We start from the raw sequence: 19,477 nt of genomic DNA, 5'->3' as shown, positions 1-19,477 counted from the left end.
ATTATTCTTTTTAAGAAAGAAAAATAGGCCTTTTTATGCTTCTTTAGTTTAGTGTATTTCCTTAATGAGAAGAAAACATTGCTTCATTTTTTTTTTTCCATTGGGGCCAAGAAGTTTTCCTTCATTAACAATAGATAGATTTAATTTCTAGGTACATCTATTTTCTTCCCTGCAGCAGGGAAGATAGAAAAATTTCCTTTTGATTTTCTCACAGCTTCTGGACAAATGAGAGGAGGGCAAAAAGAAAGCAGGATGTCAGAGCTGTAGTAAACCAAAAAGGCTGGGAAAATGGGTTCAGCAGGCCTTACAAAGGCTTTTTAAAGCCACTTCAAGAACTGCTGTTCCCATGAAACTAAGTAGAAAAATGACAACTGTGAACCTGTGCCATAGATGGTAATGGGTTTGTTGGAGCAAATTGAAATTCTTTGTCATTCTTCTCAATTGTATCTACTCGCAACAAGACCCTTGGAAATGACTTATGCAATGATTTGTTACACTGTCATTACACATTAATCTGAGCTCTTGCAAATGATTTTTATTCTTCTGAAGTAAAAATAAAATCCTAATTAAAGAATTTGTTTGTTTTAAAAGCTACACAAAGGATTACAAGGCTTTTGCAAACAGATGTAAGAAAAAAAAATGTGGTTGTGCATAATGTTCTCTCTCATAAGCCCTTACTTTCCATGGACTTCCAGGAGCTTTGAACTGAGCACCAAGTGCATGGCTTAGCTCACTAAAAAGCCTGGGGTCAGTAATTAGAATCACATGTGCTTGAAGCCACTGAATCTGATTGTAGGTGAGAGTGCCAATTTATACTGGAGATATGTATTAATATGAAAAAGAAAAAGGCAATCAAGAGCTACTATCCAGATCTTCAGAAGGCCATAGTTGTAAGGCTTTCTAGAAATATTTCTTAAATTCTCAGTTGAGTTTGCCTCATTCCTGGTAAACAACTTGTGGTGGCAAACTAAGCAGGAAGAAGGAATTCTTACTCTACAGATGATGTTAATCAGGATAAGCCCGTGTGTGGACTAGCTTTTATGTGTGACTTTATATTGCTTCAGTAAAACTGGTGAGCTTCTTTATATTCATCTTTTATCAGATTTAAAGTAATGTGAAATAAGCCACTGTAGAATTGCCTCTAGGGTTTCAATGAGGAGACACTGCTGTTCCGGTTAAGCTGGTGCAAAATTTAGACAAGGTGTGATTTTTGTTAGTTGCCTCTTGCAGCTGTCTGATGTGTTAAAAACTGCAGCTGGGAGGTTGTGAGGAAACGGCCTAAGTCCCACTATAACTGGTGCAAGAAGATTTGAAAACAGGGCATTTAAAAAAGAGACAGAAATAGACAGGCATGTGTAGAAAAGGGAAGCAAAATACTCCTGAACAACATCAGTCCTCCATCCTTCCTCAGCTTTTTTAAACTGTCCCCTACAAACGAAATAGGGGAGAAAAAAGAAAAAAAAAGGGGGGGGGGGGGGAGGGGGAAGGAAAAAATAAAATGAACAGTGGCCAAGAAAGGATGACCTGAGCAGGGTATGTTCATGGCATGAGGAGTGGGGATAGGACTCAGTTCTTTGATGTCTTCCTGCAGCAGTGAGGAGGCATCGGTAGAAGATGGATGAAGCTGGGTGCAGAGGGAACAAAATGAAATGGTCTTTCACACAGGCAGTGGAAGATTGGTGTAAGTCTGTTGCCAAAGGATATTTCAGGTGATAAAGGTTTACGAGAACTCATGGTGAGACTGGATAAATACCTGGAATAGGAATTCACTGAGGGCTACTAAGTACACAGAAATTACGTTGCTCTGAGGAAATGTTCCAAACTCAAAGCAGCTGGAAGCTTGCAGGATAGCTGAGAGAAGGCTTTCCTTACGTTTGCCCTTCGTCCGGTGACCACTTGCAATCACTGCTGAAGACAAGCTGTTGGGTTAGTTGGACCCTTAGCCACATGGCCTCTGTTCTTTTCTAAGGAAAGAAGAGAGCAAGTCACCAGGGGAAGAAAAAAAAAAAAAAATCTGCATACTTTCAGCTCTCATGTGTGTTAAACGCTTTTTTCCAGTTGGATGTTTTGAAGAGAGATACTCACATATATTGAGTTATTGAGCGCTCACAAGTTGAATAGTCCAATCAGAGTCCCCTGTGGCACAACTGCGAAAGAAATATAAAGCAACTTACAGCTGTTCCTGAGGAAAACCGACGGCAAAGTGGAATGGAGCAATGAACTCCCTGTTTGTTTCCACACGTATTTGCATGTAAACATTGTCCCCGCGTTATCTGAAAGATCTTGGCAGCAACATAGCCAACTGAGCACCTCCAACCCAGCTTTGCCTTTGACCACTATCAGTGTTTGTGTTCCTGTTTAAATAAGATAATGGAGGTGGGGGTCGATAGAGCAGAACTGTCTGCCTCACCTGGGTAGAAATTCTCATCCTGATATTTTATGAGAAGTAAGAACGGTGGGGTTTTATTTTCTTTTCTTTTTTTCCCCCCAGTGAAGTTCGTTTAGAGAATCTGGAATATCTCTCTCTTTTTAAAATCCTTTGTACTGAGAAAAAAAAAAAAAAAAAAAAAAGCTACTGCAGAGTAAAATCCATGGAAAGACCAAGGAGGGGTGGGGGGGGTGTTGAAAATCTCTCTAGAGGTTAAACCTTTCCTCCCCTGCTAGGTGGTTTCTTTTGTTTTTCTCTGCTTTGCCTTTGTTTGTGGCTTTCTCCCACTTGGCTCCGACAGAATTCGCTGCCTTTCTCGCACACGGAATCAGTCAGGCCGTCCCTAGGTTCATGCTGAGGATCTGTAAAGTTTTCCGAGCCGAAGGGAGTCACATTTACAGCCCAGCCTGTGTGGGGGTGGCGAGGAGAGAGTAGGGGTATCAGCACAACAGGGGCTCTGCCTCCGAGCCGCGGTGCCGCTCAGTTCTGCTGAGCACTTGCAGGCTGTGTAATTAACCGTGGGAGGCAGTGAATTAAATCTTTGTAAAGCCCACCGAGCGGGGGGTTCCTGCGAGCTCTTTTCCAACCGGTCTCAGGCGGCTGGGATATAACATCAGCCACAGCAGCAACGGCGGCGAGCGAGAAGCGGGGAGAGCCAAGCCCCGCTCGGTTCGAGTGCTCCCGCCGGCCGATGGACAAGCTCCGCGGGGCCCGGCCGCTGCGGCTGCTGCTGCTTCTGGCGCTGCTGCCCGCGCTCCGGGGCCAAGGTAAGTGCGGGAAGCGGCACCCAGCGCGGGAGGCCGGCGGGGGTCCCGGCGGGCTGCCCGAGGGGAGAGCGGGAGTAAACTTAGAACGAGGAGCCGCCGGGCTTCCCTGCGGCTTTCAGCCCCCCCTCTCCTACTCCTTTCTCGCCCGTGCCCCTGGACGTCCCGGACGGGCTTTAAAGCGCCGCTGCCACGTTCTTGCGAGGAGAAAGGCGTGGCGAGCACCGCGCCCGAGGCTCCGGGCAGGCAGGTTAGCTGTGCCGCGCGGAGCCGGTGAGCCGGCCGTGGCGGAGATACCCGGGCGGCGGGGCCGGGCGCGGCCCGCTGGGTTCGGCAGCCCCGGAACAGCGACACGAGGGGCCCCGAGGCCGGCCTCGCAGAGAGGGCAGGTGTGAGCCGCCGGGCAGCCGGCTGCACCCCAAAAGTGGGACGTGGGTCCGAGGGGGAGCTGGAGATGCGGCCGAAGCAGGAGGCAGTGAGGCAGGGCGCAGGCCTGTTAAAGGCAGAACGTGAAAAGTCCGAGTGGCACTGAGTGGTGGAGTTGGTGAGGAGGGCGAGGACCTGGGTCCTGCTGGCCCTGTCTGTATGCCGTGCACGTATTTGCCTGTTCTCTCGGCACCGCATCAAAAGAGGATATTGGTTTGGTTTGATTCGGCGGGGCATATGAAAGTGTAACTGTTAAGACATGTCAGAGAAGCTACTTTCATGCTGTGACAGTGCGTTCATCATAGCTAGCAGCTAAGTGGCATCTGTCTGCCAAACTCTGAGGGGCCGTTCAGAGCTCAGGCTGGATCATCCTGCACGCCAGCAAACATTTACAAACACGTGGCCCCCGACCTAACGACGGCAGACAAAAGCCAGTGAGGTAATTTATTATTTACTATCACTGCATTTTGGCTCTTGGATTTCCCAATTGCGTGGCGGTTGTCACAGCCGTCCTTTGAAATACTTGCCGTGGATGGAGATGTTAGCCACTCCTTTTAAAGACGGAGGAACAGAGTAAGGAGGGAATTGGAAAGCGAAGTTTGGTGCTAAAATCCCAGGATAACTTCTACTTTCTGAGGACAGGGTACTTTTGTGGCTTTGATGTTTCACAAGGAAGGGACTTAATAATACTGACTGCTGAAAATTGCTGTAAAATACTGAATAACTTCACTTTGTCATTCAGTGTACCTTTAACCTTAGCTCATTCACTATATATCATAAAATATATGACATAAAATACGTCATTGGATGTGCAATGTCAGGTTTTTGAAATTTACTGCAAATTATAGACAAATTTGGCAGAAAAAGGTATATCAGGTCTTTATTCTCAAATAAAAATCAGAACTCCAATTTCACTGGGAATTGCTGTGTCTTCAGAATTCTAAAACAGTAAATTAGATAGAACTAGACTTAAATTTCTAAGGGTAAATGAGGGTCCTTGTTTAGGATACTGTTTCTTGAAGAGAAGACTTTGCTCAGGTAAAGTATTATTTGAAGATGTAGATATGCTAAGGAAATTACTAGTAATTGTAATCACTGTAAGATTTTTCTGCTTTCTTTCACATGGCCATCTGTGTTTTGCAGGCAAATGAGCTACTTACATGGCAAACTCATATTGTTTGAGTGTACGCTCTTTGGGGCAGAGTCTCCTCTGTGTGAGTAGTGTGAAGAGGCTTGGGATAAAGGCAATCTCGTGAGGGCTTTAAAATGATGTAATTGTCACATTATCAACTTATTTCTGAAATACAGCCTCCTCATAAACTTGTTTCTTTCAGCTTTCTTATTTGCTTTTCTCTTCTAATGAATTATCAGATCATCTGTATCTATTGATTAAAGACCTGGGGCTAAGTTCAGGGGAACTGCCCAATGCATGTGAAAATAGAATGCTTATAAGAATGTGCATACTTAAATTTTATGATGCAACTTCATTTTACTTTAGACATTACACTTTTATTATAACATTTTTTGCTTATAAACTGCCATCCCTACTGAAAAAGATGGATTAGTCACATCATTATGTCCAGTCAGTGTATGAACAGTTCACCCTCTCGCTGGGTATTTGGCATGTCTTGGTACTACAGACACAGACAGTTTAACTCACTAAACATCTGGAAACATGTCTATTCAGTGTGAGCTTATAGTTTGTAATAAAAAAAATGTTCCACTGAGTTTGTGGAATGAGTTTTATTTTAAGATCATGATTTTTACATGTGCTTTTATAGCAATAAATTTATAAGAAATATGTGGGTGGAGTAGGACTTATAAAAGGCTGGTCTTTTTTGCCTGCTATCACAGCTACTCTCTCTAATCATAGAATCATAGAATGGCTTGAAGATTATCTAGTTCCAACCCCCCTAAAAATCACTTACCACCCAAAAATCTAATTCTAAAGCATGAGTGCTGTCTACCTCTAAATTAGTTTTCAGTGAAATTCCTTTTAATAGACCATTTTCAGGCATGATGTTTTATTGCAATCAGGGGAAGAGCAAAATGTTAAACTCTTGTTTTTCATCTCCGTAATTGAAAGCAGACGTGTTAGTCAAATCCAAGATGAAAATCCATAAACTAACTTATCAAGTTACTGCAGTGTGTTTATATGATTATTTAAGATTTCAGGCAAAATCTGATAGCAGGTCAGTGGATTTTCAAAATCTATTTATTTATTGATATGTATAGCCTATTCTGCAAGCTTGATATCAACTCTACATGTACTGTCAATAAATAGCTGTGTCAAGACCAACTTGTTCAGCAGTATTTTTATTAGCATTTTTGAAAAGGAAAGGTGAATCATAGCTCTTCTAGAACTTGCCTGAGATAGTTACCCAGGAACATAAGAGAATATAAACTTGTTTTCATGAGTTATGGATAGACCTAAAGAAGTAGGTGTCAAAATCAATTTGATAAGCAGAGTAAGTGTCTACTGTCTTCAAAGAATACTTGTAAAGAACACAAGGGGAATGAGACAGAGAAGGTCAAGAAAGAGAAGATTGAAATCTAAATTAAAAAATCATGGTATGGGTAAGAATCTTCATGGTAGGATAAAATGGCTTCTTATGGAAAAGATAAATAAACCGAACTCTGTGAATACAAGTAGCAAACAGTGGTGCCTGCCAGTGACAAGGAATAAGGAAAATGGAAGAAGTTGAGGAAGGAAGAAAATAGCAGATAATTTTAGCCAGAATAGACAAATGTTTTTGTAAAGCACTCGGGAAATGTCAGGCACGTGTATTTACATGTGGATTAGATGAAAGGAAATAGGTCAGGAGCTGGGATTTTAATAGTTAAGTCATTACATGCAACTGGAAGATTGCATGACATTATTCCAAGATAAAATGTGTAAGTGGAGGCAGAAGACTAAGACTCTGCTGAGTCAGAAATGACAGAAAGGCTGTCCGCAAAGAAGTTAGTGAAGGAGTCAATAGGAGCAAGAGGGAAGATATTGCAAGAGGTCACATGAAGCCAAAAGAATATGAAGTGGAGGAAGGGTCAATAAAGATCAATGAAGAGACCTAGAAGAATGTGAGGAATTCTTGGGCATAATATGGTGTTAGTAAAATGTAGCTTGGAAACAGGAATAGTCAAAGTAGTAACTACGAAGGCAGCATAGTGGGTATTTTTCATTGACAGGAACACGGCGTACAATAAAGGAAAAATTACGATAGTAACTTGCCAGTTTATCAGACAAGATGATGATTCTTATCCTGCTACAGCCACCTCTGGCAAGACAGTAGGGCACTGCAGTGAGTTATGCTGAAATTACTAGTAAAAGTTGTGTTGAAATTCTTCTCTTGTTGACAGAGCACAACAATCTTCAGTGCTAATGTTTTCCTCAGTGCACTGGCACATCTGCTAATGCAGTTAATGAAACTACTTGCCTTCACTTTAAAATAAAAAGTAACACTTTTTTTCCCCAGCACTTGTGAGTCCCCTGTGCTTAGTATAACCTACTTTAGACTTTTTAAAGGTTTGAGAGATTGTCCTCTGGTTTTCAAGTCTGCAATGTTGGATCTTGAAAAGGAATTGAAGAAGAATTTCTAAATTCTCAGGAATTCTCACTTGAACTCGTTTCAGTTAATCCAATTTATTTAAAGTTTTCCTTCAGAAAGAGCTGACAGACACCTCTGATGAAGATTTACATATTTACTGCTTAAGTACAGGAGAGTCATGTTATTTTTGAGATTGCTAAATACAAGCCAATAGCTTGTGAGATGTTTCCTGATAAGAAGCTTTTAGTATTTACTAAGCTCTACACTGTACAAATGATACCAGCACTACATTTGAAACAGAACAGACTATCAGTCTGCTCTGAAGCTCTTTTACTGGCTGAGTTCTGGGTTCAGAGTACAGAGTACCTTTAATGTCAGTACTTCCAAAGAAAATCTCAAAGGGCTACATAGTAACTTGTGGTTCAGTATACGTAATTTGACTAATGAGGAAAGTCTCATATAAGACAGTTTTAATAATGTCTCTAAGAGAACCTTTCCTAACTCATTGCTGTATAACTATATAAAAAAAGTGGATCTTTATTTTCTACAGGTTCCTTCCATATTCATTAGTTACTTGAACCTTGTCCCATTGTGCTGTACATTTTATACAGTCAGTATAGTCTTCAGACTATTCTTTAAATGTAGCAATAGAAGAAAATCAGAATCATTCATCTTTGTCCATTTATATTTTCAATAACCATGCTTACAGAGTAGGTGTATGTCATTTAAACAGTATATAATAACATTATTATTGTTATTATTATTGCTGATTCTCTGGTCAGATGAAAATAGAGAGATCCCAGTATGAAACTGACAACAATTTTACAAAATTGAGAAGGTGCGGAAATGTTAGAGCATGAATTTGTTTTAAGCTCTGAGATGTGCTGCTCAGTCATATTTTCACATACTTCCTATTTCAATTGCTTTAATTTAAATATATATGTTCACTTGGACTTGCTCCAAAGCTATTTGAGGTCTGTCTGTTATTTATTACAGCACATTTTGGATCATGGCCTTTAAACAAACGAGCAGGACTAATAATAAATAACTTATAACATCTTATATAAAACTTCTCAATGACGTATTCTCTGTAGATTTGAAATGAGAAATCAAGAAAAGATAAAAAATTGTTCTTAAATGAGAAAGGAAAATACACTGCTTAGGATTATCAGCACTCTGTGAAGTAATTTTATTTTTAAAGTTCAGGGTTGGGAAAGCAGCCTCTCTTGATATTATTGTGAACAACTAAAAAGAGGTCTGCCTACAACTGCCAAATTTTATTATTTCTGCTAGAGAGTAGTGGATACAACAAGGTAACCGCTCATAGGCTCTTTTATCCTTGTTTTCTATGGCATTCTGGTATGCATTTGGGTTGCCGTATGGTTTTCCTGCAATAGATGGAGTCTTTTCTAATTTTTTGAGTAGGCAATTGCCTTCTTTTTTGAAAGATTTTTTTTTGTTAGAATTTAGACAATTTTTTTTTTTAAAAAACACACTTAGTATTTACTTTCTCCATCAGAAGAAATAAGGCATATTATAAAAAAGCACTGCATCCCTTATCACCAAACACATCAGCTACTTCATCCCCAGCTGCCACCATCAACAGTTTTAAGAGCTTCATTTTATAGACTGCAAACAGACACACCTCATAAATTGAGGTTTGGCCATATTTGAAAAATCCCCTTAATTGTGTGATGGCCACTGCTGGTGCTACCAGAGCCACATTCCCCATAAATGAGTGTTCTCCAGACCTAAAAAAATTTCCAGTAAAATGCTGGCTGTTTTAAAACCAACCACAAAACACTCTAACATACCAGGCATTTCCTTTAGGGTGCTGCTACTTTAGTTAGTATGCTAGCTGGGTTTTCTCAGTAATCTCAGCTGTCCTGAAATAATCACACTCAGATGAGAAATCATCTGAAGGTAGAAACTGAAACCATTAAGGGTGCTTATGGAGAATATTCCCTTTTTAAGCAACACATGAACCGTGAGTGATTAGCTGTCAGTCCGTAACTTTTAAACCCTCCCTGATTGGAGAGAGGCACCATTTTCACAGGTTCCCTCAGAGTAGCCTTGAGCAGCACTGGGGAGGACCGGTGGGTGGTGAAGCTGGCCCTTGTAGGATGCAGTAGATCCACTGCTTTGTGTTTTTGTCAGGAGGGCATCCCGGCTTCAGGTTTTGTGTTGTATGTGTTATAAAGCTCGAGCTGGTATCATAGAATCATAGGATGGGTTGAGTTGAAAGGGATCTCAAAGATCGTATATTTCTAGACCCCCTGCCATGGGCAGAGCTGCTGCCGATAGGTCAGGTTGCCCAGGGCCCTGTCCAACCTGACCCTGAGTGCCTCCAGGGATGGAACATCTGCAATTTCTCTGGGCAGCTTGTGACAGTGCTTCACCACCTTCTGAGTAAATAATTTTTTCCTAGCATCTAATCTAAAATCTTGCCTCTTTTAATTTAAAATAATTCTCTCCTGTCCTATCGCTATCAGACTGTGTAAAAAGTCAGTCTCCCTCCTGCTTTATAAGCTTCCTTCAAGTACTGTTAGGCCCAATGAAATCTCCCCAGAGTCTTCTCTTCTCCAGGCAGAAACAGCCCCACTCCCCCAGCCTTTCTTTACAGAAGAGGTGCTCCAGCCCTCTGATCATTTCTGTGGCCCTCCTTTGCACCCTCTCCGACAGCACCATATCTTTCTTGTGTTGGGGGCCCCAAGCTTGGATGCAGTACTTGTGTATTTGTTAGGAAAACTGTCAGAGAAATTTAATGGAAGGACTAAGAATAGCTAACCATCCAAAAGAGACAATGTTTACAACCTGCTTCTCTTTCCAACCCCCAGATCACTCCAGATTGCTCCCTTATTTATCCACTCAAATTTTTTTTTTTTTTTTTTTTTTTTTTTGGCTTGATACTTCCCTCACAGAGGTGTGGAGAAGATTCTTTGAAAGGAGGAAAAGTAACCATTTGCTATACTTCTTTCTCTAGATGCGTAAGGGAGGAAGAACTTAATTCCAGTTTAATTCTGAAGAAATCCAGCAAATACACCATCTCATGCTGAGGGATGCTGTGCTTTCCTTCATTGCTCCATTACTCTCAGTTCAAAGTGTTTGTTTCAGGAATTTGTGAGGCCAAGTTTTTCTTTGTATGTTGTTCTCTTTCATCACTTCTTCCTCTCTGTGTGCCTAATCCCTAGGTTTACCCACAAGATTGGGTGCAACAAGGCAGTCTTATCCTGTTTCTGTTACTAGTTGGACTTTCGAAATCAGCTTTCTTCCCTTGTCTAAATGTGTCTCTGTGTCTGTTTGATCCTGTATGTTGCCAGCTAGTGTTTGCATTGCCAGAAAGAGCTTTTCTACAGTTTGCAGAATGGATAACCAAAAAATTGAAACTGCAAATTCCAGCCACCAGTACTTCACTGCCATCCTTGCTACAAAGGCAGCTGACCTGTCTACCTAATATTAGTCAGGTATCATAGTTTCGTAAACAATTAGTATGGCAGTGGCAGAGCTGGCCAAGCACAGTTAGTCTGCACTGAACCTCCATCACAGCGAAGCCTTGGCCAGAAGGATATGCAGTTTCTCCGAATTCATCAGAAGAATATAATTTTAGAGGGAGGCTGGGAGACAAAAAACATGACCCTGATTAAAACAGGATTGCCAACTTGTCATTTTGAGGATCTAATAATGTATATAGACTTGCATTATTCTTTTCAGCTAGGAATTATATGAGTACTACTAGTAAGAGAGTTTTCTTGACAAGAAAGATATGCTGTAAAAGTTGTAAATATTTTTTCTAATTGGAAACCTAAACTAATGCGTGTCTGTTGTAAGCAAGAGTTCCAGAAATTCAGGATGACGTACTGTTGCTGAAACTTGGACTGGTTGGACTGGTGTTGAGCTTTCACAGAGTCTGCCTGCTGTCTGTATCGGCATATGCTGAGAAGTGATAATCATGTTCTGTTCTCTTGCATTCCATTAGTGCTGAGTCTCTTACAGTATAAATTGATGTGCTTAAAAGATTGAAAACATCTTAGTAAGAAGTTGTGACCTTAACCCCTGGCCCTGGACTTATTTCCAAATCTGTACCCTACTACAGCTGGTTGTGTGTGCTGGAGAGTCAATGAATATCATGGTCACTTCACTTGTAGTGAGGAACTAGAAGGCTTGAATAGCAATAGCTTGGTAAGTCCACCTGTGCTTAGGTGTAGCTTTGGTCTGATAGTATGATCAGTGATAGCAGTTTATAAGTTATCCATAGATCAGCACTGAGTGATGAACAGCTATCTTAATCCTGTGTTGTGCATAGGCTTTTCCATCAGCTGTGCAGCTGTACAGAATAGCTGCTATTGTAGGTTGTTAATTAAAAAATCTGACCTTTTTTGATCTAGGTGGAAAGCTAGCACCATGAGAATTATCCAATCCATTTTAGTCCTGCTTACTTTTTCCATGATTCCCAGCAGGAATTCAGGGTTTCTCATTCCAGGAATCATGCTTTTGGATAACAATCTTAAGCTTATCTTTCTTTTACAGAAATTATTAACTGTAGCAGCTGAATAAGCAGTTATTACATCATAGAAGTCTAAAGTTATAGAAATTTTTACAGAATTTGACCACATTTTTTGCTTTGAACTCCTTCAGAGTATGGCAGTCTTTTTAAGATTAGCAAACTACTTTTTTTAAAACAACCATATGCTGCAGCATGTTTTGCCAATGTCAGCATAATTTGTAGCTAGCAGATGAATACATCATGTGCACAAAATGTTTTAATTACTGTGACCTTTAACCACTTGTTATCTGATAAGTGCCTTCACGACAGCTTTTATAAAATTAGATATCTGAGTTCCAGCTGTGTTTCTTCTGTCCTTTTCCTTGAAGAGGACTCCTGGAAGTTCTCTCAGAATACTGCACAAACCACCCTAACATCAAGATAGGGATCCCAGCTGTTCCTATATTAACATGTAGAGTTTTTACAACTCATGTTCTCATTGCTGCCCTTCTGCACATACTTTTTTACTGGGATAAGGTAGTGAGGGAGATGCATCTGATTTTATCCAAATTAGGCTTGAATTTTCTCCTGAATTGGTCGAGTAACCTGCAAAATCTGAATGAGAAGTAAATGTTACCATCTTAACAGATCTTGGTTTTATCATCATATCTTTGTCTCATGACATCAGAAAGCTGAACAATTGCTTCAAAAGCTCACACAATGGACCACACAGTGTATGCCTGCATATTACTTTCCTGTAGAGTTCTTCTTTCCAAATAAAAATACATATTTTATCTGAATGCAAACAATATAATCAGCTTTTTCCCAGAAATGTTTTGTCTCTCAGACGCCTGAGATTTCTTTGTCTGAACTGCATATAACATTAAGCACTTGGCTAAGCGGTTTTAGGGGCACTGAGTTCAGAAGAGCAGTACTGTAATGTGTATTTAATCTCTAGCATTCCAGCACAGAGGGGTGCTATGAGCCACTCAGCTGCAATAAAAGCCATGTAGTTATATTCAGAAGGAAAAAAAAGAATCATTACTTTTTACACAGTAAGTGAGAATCCTTGAGATGTTGTTGTCAAGGTAGTTTCTATTGTCTGCTTTCCACTACCCCTTCTTTCCAGGTCCTATATATGAGGAACTTCTTGTTATTAGAAGTGAGACATGCCATAGCTGCCCCATGCTGTTGGTCCCCTGAAGAGGATGAAAAAAGCACAAATGGCCTGAATACAAACTGCTTGCCCAGAGACTTCCAAATGGAAGCCACATGAATATACACATTTACAGTTCAGTCCACAACACTGGAAAAATGAAGTTACAAGGCACTAAGTCTATCCTGTTTCTAAATAATTGTTAGTAACTCTTAATGCCAAAAATATCAGAATAAATTCCAGTGCAGTCAGGAGATGAACCTTGAGGTGAGACAAGCACTTTTAGAGATTTTGCAAGAATAGAGTTTTATCCATGAAATACCATTTTAAAAGGCAAACTGTGAAGCAAAGCTAGAGAAAATGTTTTCCACTCTTTTATTGTTATGTATGAGAAGAATGGCCTTGAGGGTGGAGTCCTTTTTTTTCTGCTTGTTTTCCACTTCCCCCTGTTCTCCAGAGAGTTCTAGCAGGATCTTTGGAGGATCTGAATTCTGATGTCACAAAAGAAAGAAAAAAAAGAAGAAGAAAAAAAAAAGAAAGAAGGGATATTGGACCACAGTTGTCCCTCAACAATCTATCCGAAAGCCTTCTTTTTCTGGACACACTTCTACAGAGGAAGTTGCTTAGCTTGGCCTGCTTTGAATTCTTGAGTTATTTGGTTGGAGTAGAGGTGTATTGCCAGAGCCGGGAGGAAGAATCTGTATCCAGAGCCAGGGATTGTCCTTCTGGAGAGGAATTTGGCTAAAGACCCATTTGTACAAAGCCATGCAAAAGCCTGCAGCCAGCTCTGCGCTTCAATTAAATGTGTATCATTTTTCAGCATGAGTAAGATTAATTGCAGTCAACAGCACTAAAAAATACAATTATTTGTAACACATTGTATGAAATTCAATGCATGAAATGTTTGTTAGCAGTATACTGGCAGACAGAGAGCAGCAGACAGGATCCCCTATTCCCAAAGAAAAGATCAGACACAAATGTATGTCTTTCACCACAGGCGGATATTTATTCACAGGACAGATTTTCCCGGTATCATTATTAGCTGCAATTAGCTTTCAGACGCTGGCACAAATTTTGGACACAGTGAGGAATTCAAGAGAAATATTGCCTGGAATTCAGAGTGACAGTTTTGATCAGTATTTTGGATATGCAAGTAAGGCTAGAAGAATGACCTGGGTCATTGAGTACAAAGCTCTCTTATAAGCTAACATTAAATGCAATTCCATTTAGAAATATGATGATTTTCTTATTAAAGAATGTTTGGCTTACTTGATCCCATCATTCTGATTACTGTTTACCTCTGTAATATTTGTTGACAGAAACCACATCCTTTCACAAGCTTTACTTATCTAGGCTTAAAATAGTCTGTTTGGTTGGTTGGTTGTTTTTTCCGGCCTCCCCTCATATACCTAGGCTTTGATTCCTCTGTCCATCCTTCCAGCCTTTCTTCATATATTTTCTATTTTGATTTAATCTTTCCTAAAGAGAGATAGCAGAATTATTCTCAGTGGTTGAGAAATTTGCACAGTAGGAGTAGCAGCATCCTTAAGGGTACCTACCCTTAGATGACTGATACATCCTAAAATCTTATCTAACGTTTTTTCTTGGAATTGTTAGGTTATAATCACTTATCAGGAATACAGGTTATTCTCTGAAAGCAACTATGTTACTGGAGAGGGTTATCTTCTGGCTTTCAGCTGCTCTTTACTGCTCTGTGAATGAAAGTCTGCCACTTGAGGAACTCATCTAAGTTCCTTCTGGTCTTTGTCAAAATAAATGTGATCGTGAACAGGTTAAATGATTGCAACAGGTTAGGAGGTGGGTGGGTCTGCAGACAGGTGGAAGGAGGCTATAACCCTCAGACAGCAGGAGCACTTGGAGAATAACCTCATTACTAGTTCAGGGAGAACCAGAGGAAGCACATGCATGTTTTTACCAGACTGCAGGAAGTCGTTTATACAGCTTAAGAGGGTGTTGACTGCCATTGCCACAGAAGCATTGATGGTCATGGTATTTGCTCACAGGAAGCTTGGTGTCCACCAGGACACTCATATCCTTGTCTGCAGAGCTATTTTATGGTTTATCGGGCCGCAGTGTGTACTGGTGGAGGGGTTTTATTCCTCTTCAGATGCATTTCTGATGGACTTTGCATTTCCCTTTGTTAAATATCACGAGGTTCCTGACTGCCCAGTTCTCCAGCCCACTGAGCTCCCTCTGGATGGCATCTTGGGCATCAGCCACTCCTCCTGGTCTTCTATCATCTGTGAACTTTCCAAAGATATAGTCTTTCCCAGTGTTCAAGTCGTTAGTGAAGACGACCTGAAATCAATGTTGAGCCCTGAGGTACACCACTAGTGACTTGCCTCCAGCTGGACTTTTGTCACTGAACACAGTGCTCTTGACCCGACTCTTCAGTATTCAGTCCACCTTGCTGTGAACTCTTAAAACCTCTTAAAGCCTGTACTGTTCTGTAGCCTGCAGAAGCATTGGGAGACAGTGTCAAAAACCTTAGTGAAGCAAATGTAAACAGCAGCCATTGCTTTCTCTTGACCCACCAGAGTGGCAACTTCATTGTAAAAGTCTTAGAGGTTGACTCAGCAGATTTTTCCTTTCATAAATCCAAGCGGACTTCTTTAATCACTTTCATATCCTCCTGTTCTGAAATGGTTTCTAGGAGAATTTTCTCCATCAGCTTCCCAGGTTGTGAGATGACACTGACAGACTTGTACTTTCCCCAATGTTCTCTCTTGCCCTTTTGGAAGATGGGGGGATGTTTTTTCAGTTCTTCAGGAACTTTTTTCAGAGCAAAGATAATCGAGAATAGTTTCACACTGGCATGAGCCAGTCACCTCAGCACTCCTGGGTGCAACCCATGAGGTCAATTAGTCAAAAATAGATGAAACAAAGGTTGCATATTTGTTATACAAGGAGCTGTTCAGTGTGTGGACTGCAAAATAATTAATAGGAAAATGTGACTCATGTTTTATTCCAAGTTCTGATACACCTGCTGTGCAGTGAACTTTTGCACTTGGAATATGAAACAAACATGTAGTGATTGTCAGTTCATTATTTAGTTTTCTTCAATTAGAGATTTAAGCAAAAATAATGCTCTGCACGGATAATTATCTTAAGTATGCTTTTGCTCTGAGTTTCAGGTATCAATTGATTTCCGTATAATTTTTCTTTCATATGTTAAGTGTACAATATTTTTGCATTACAGACATAGTTTTGGGTCACACAGATTAATTTGATGATAACCTCAGGAAAAAAAAACAAACAGTTCTGTAAATTACTTTATAATGAGAATCACTGATCTTTCGTATCACTCAGTTATTTGATTTATCCTGTTTTCTTCTGGATTTTGATGGTTCCTTTTGATACCTTTGATAATAAAGAAGTGCAGTGAGGCATACCTCTTTATTATGCAATCTCTGTCTGAACTGTTTTCTGCTGGAGTATCAGTCCATGGTCTGTGTCTTTATTTGGAAGGATAAATGAAACTGTAGTTTACTTCACAGATGAAGGAATACCTTGAGCTTATTGCAAGGTATTAAAGGATATCTCACTGGGCCTTGGCTGCCTTCCTGTGTATGTGCACTGTTTTATGCACATTAGGGAGAGAAAATGAACTATCCTTCTTTCTTTACACTGACAGATATGGTGCTATTTATTAAGACTGTAATAAATATATTGTTGTGTTTTTCTTTCTTTTTTCATTTCTGCAGATCTTTCAATGGAAGAATGCTGTGACAAGGGTGTTGAATGGGCAAACAAAAACAGAATATGTACTTCTCTACCATTAATTTCTGAGTCCAGAGAATGCAGGTATACAGTTATGCATTATACATTACATGAAAATATACTCTTGTATAAAACCAGGGAAATGGAAGGTATAAAAGCTGATTATAAGGTGAAAAATCTAGCTCTTAAGTAAGAGTTTTTGATATCTGTGTTCTCCAGCCTTGAAGAAACCTGAGAACCAAATTCACTTCCATTAAGTATTTTAAATTTCTGCTTTTGGTCTGGTGCAGTCACCCTGCTCTAACCTGTTCGTTGTGCACCGTGTATCTTAGAAGGTTTTCCACTGATATCTGCTGACAGGGCTTGAACTCAGCCTACAGTCAGTGTATCTCAGCATGGCTTTTGTGATGTCAGCAAAGCATCTTCACTTTATGCTGACTGAAAATATAGCCCAAGTACAAATTTTTAAGCAGATGTTTTTGAAGAAACAGCGGATCATGTACATGAATAGTATATAGACTCTGTACATATGTATGTATTTAAGACAGTCTCTTAAAACTGCTTCTCTATGATGCCACACAGATAATTGTCTGCAGCTCTTAGTTGTATTTCTTGAAGGGGGAGCTTTAAACTTCAATCAGGGGGACTGCTAGTTACTTAGAGCATCTGACTTCTATGAAATATATTCTATTGTGTAGAAGAGTAAGCTTTACTTAATAAATACATTTCTTAATTCAAATTAGACTTTATATGATACTAATTTATTTTATGCTATATAGCAAATGAAATAACAAAGTTAAACTTTAAAATTAATTGCACAGTAGTATTTTGGTTATACTGAATGTCTTGTATGATTGGAGACATAGGTATTTTTTCTCTCTGTTTACGTTGTTTTTGCCATTAAATACACTTGTTACACTTTATTTGGGAAGCTAACAGTTTGTGGTTGGTAATTTGAGGGACAGCTTCATAGACAGTTTTATAAACATTGGTTTGCCTCTTCTATCTCCTCAAGTGCACTGCAAAATAATTTAACATCAGTAACTGTAGAAGTGTTGGATTGATCTTTATTATGGAAAGAATGTTTCTCACAGTCCAGTCTGTTCATGTTTTCTGACTTCTGCATTTGTATTGGCATTGAAAGCAGTCTCTTACGCAGAAGAATTGACAGATAACACTTAAATCCGAGTTTAGAAAATACGTGAAGTATCTGAAGAGTTACAGACAAAACATGAGGGAAAAACAGGAAACCAAGTTTATTGAGCGATCTTTATGATTATCATTTAATTACTCTAATGTGTGATTCTGCTGTAAATGTAATTCATTTTCAAAGACCGCCATTTTAAAGAGTCTCTACGTCTTCATAGGAAAACTGAAAAAAACCTTATTACTACTTTGCCTAACTTTTGTGTATAATTGGCATAGTAAGTGAATTATAGTGATGTGATAGTAAGTCAGAAATGGGTAAACTCGCATATTCTGTGGGAAGTATGAGTGCTCAGTTGACAAAAATAGAAGTGTATAAATTCAGTTGCATCTATTCATGGCTGTGGCATAAATAAACATAACTCCCCTTGAAGCTTGGCTCCACTCTAAAAAATGGCTAAATAAAATTGGCACTCTTAACTACTTTCTTATTTTACTCTAGTTATGGTTGCAGATTGGCATATCTGTGAAAAATACAAGAGAATCACTTTATGATGCCATTTCAGACACAAACGTAAGAGCCAAATTCTACCCTTTTTATTATTGTAACTGGAGCCATAATGAACGATGAGGGAACATGATTCCCTTTGCAAGCATGCTTGGGTAACAGCACTGATTTTGCATATACATTCCTATTGCACAGAGATGTGAGCAAAACCAAAACCAGATTCGATACGTTTACTGACATCTAGGCAGGGAGAATATGGCACAGGATATCTTATTGGTTACAGATTTCAAAAAGAGCTTCAGATTTCAAAGCTTGCTTTCTATTTAGACACGTACGCAACAGGAGCTGCTGGGGGCCAGTCTGTCTGATGTCTGTCGTTTATTTAGTTGTTTAAAGCACAGCTGGGATCTTCTGAGTATTTACGGCATCATGATGTTGAACAAACAGTCTAAAGTCTAAAAAGCCCCTTGTTTAAAAAGCCATGACCTCCTGGGTGTAGAATCCATTAATACATTATGCCAGAGGGTGCTTGGTTTGTCCCACGTGTGCAAAACAGTGCCATGTTCACTGGTTGTATGAGGAAAAAGCTGCCTTATTGAATTACATTGCACCCGCTTGACCTTTTTTCCAATCACTTAAAGCACATTTATAGGAATCCAGAAGGATTTCCATGCAAACACTGCCATTCTAGTAACTGCTGTGCTTCCTAGAAACAAGCAGATAGTTGTGGGCTTCTCTTTAGGATCCATCCCATGAAGTCACTTGTGGTTGCTGAGGGATTTGCCATTTGTGTGAGCGTCACTGAATATAGAACAGTTCATAATGCAGGTGTACATGCTACACCAAAGGTGAGCCAACTGAAGTTCACATGAATTCCTAGGATCTATTTGTTACTTGGTTGCATTTAGCTTGAAACACAGCTCCTAGCCCAAAGTCTTTCTTGTCTACAAAGTAGTATAACTTCTTATATTATCACTCTTTAAAATGACAGGGTTTTTTTTGTATGCTCTTGTAATTCAGAAGAGTGAACGTAGAGTTTTGATGAATGATGAATTTGGCTGTCATAACATCATAACAGCAGCTTTTTGCCCATTCATCCATTTTCTTATAATGTGGTCAAACTCACAGCAGCTGGAAACAGCTGCTTTTTTTTTTTTTTTTTTTTTTTTTTTTTTTTTTTTTTTTTTTTGGAAACTCAGTCTGACCAATAAATCTTCCTTTCAAAATGTAGAGTTTCCCCTGCTCAGAACTTTTAGCAAATGAACATAATTCCTGTGCCA

General features: G+C 39.7%; 1 protein-coding gene across 1 annotated transcript in view; it reads left to right on the top strand.

The window, feature by feature from the left end:
* Positions 1–3,119: 3,119 nt before the first annotated feature.
* The window catches only part of FBLN1 (fibulin 1), a gene marked incomplete at both ends in the record, with an annotated part of 82,197 nt that continues 65,839 nt past the window's right edge, over positions 3,120–19,477 (top strand). Inside the window, 5 exon segments of the mRNA XM_079549567.1 lie at positions 3,120–3,368; positions 3,371–3,452; positions 3,455–3,555; positions 3,557–3,581; positions 16,528–16,627. Coding sequence (XP_079405693.1) covers positions 3,120–3,368; positions 3,371–3,452; positions 3,455–3,555; positions 3,557–3,581; positions 16,528–16,627 — 557 coding nt within the window.

This window comes from Tetrao urogallus (genome assembly GCF_951394365.1).
Source record: "Tetrao urogallus genome assembly, chromosome: 1".
Taxonomy (NCBI): domain Eukaryota; kingdom Metazoa; phylum Chordata; class Aves; order Galliformes; family Phasianidae; genus Tetrao; species Tetrao urogallus.
Note: the sequence above shows the minus strand (reverse complement) of the source record. Positions and strands in the feature narration are given on the sequence as shown.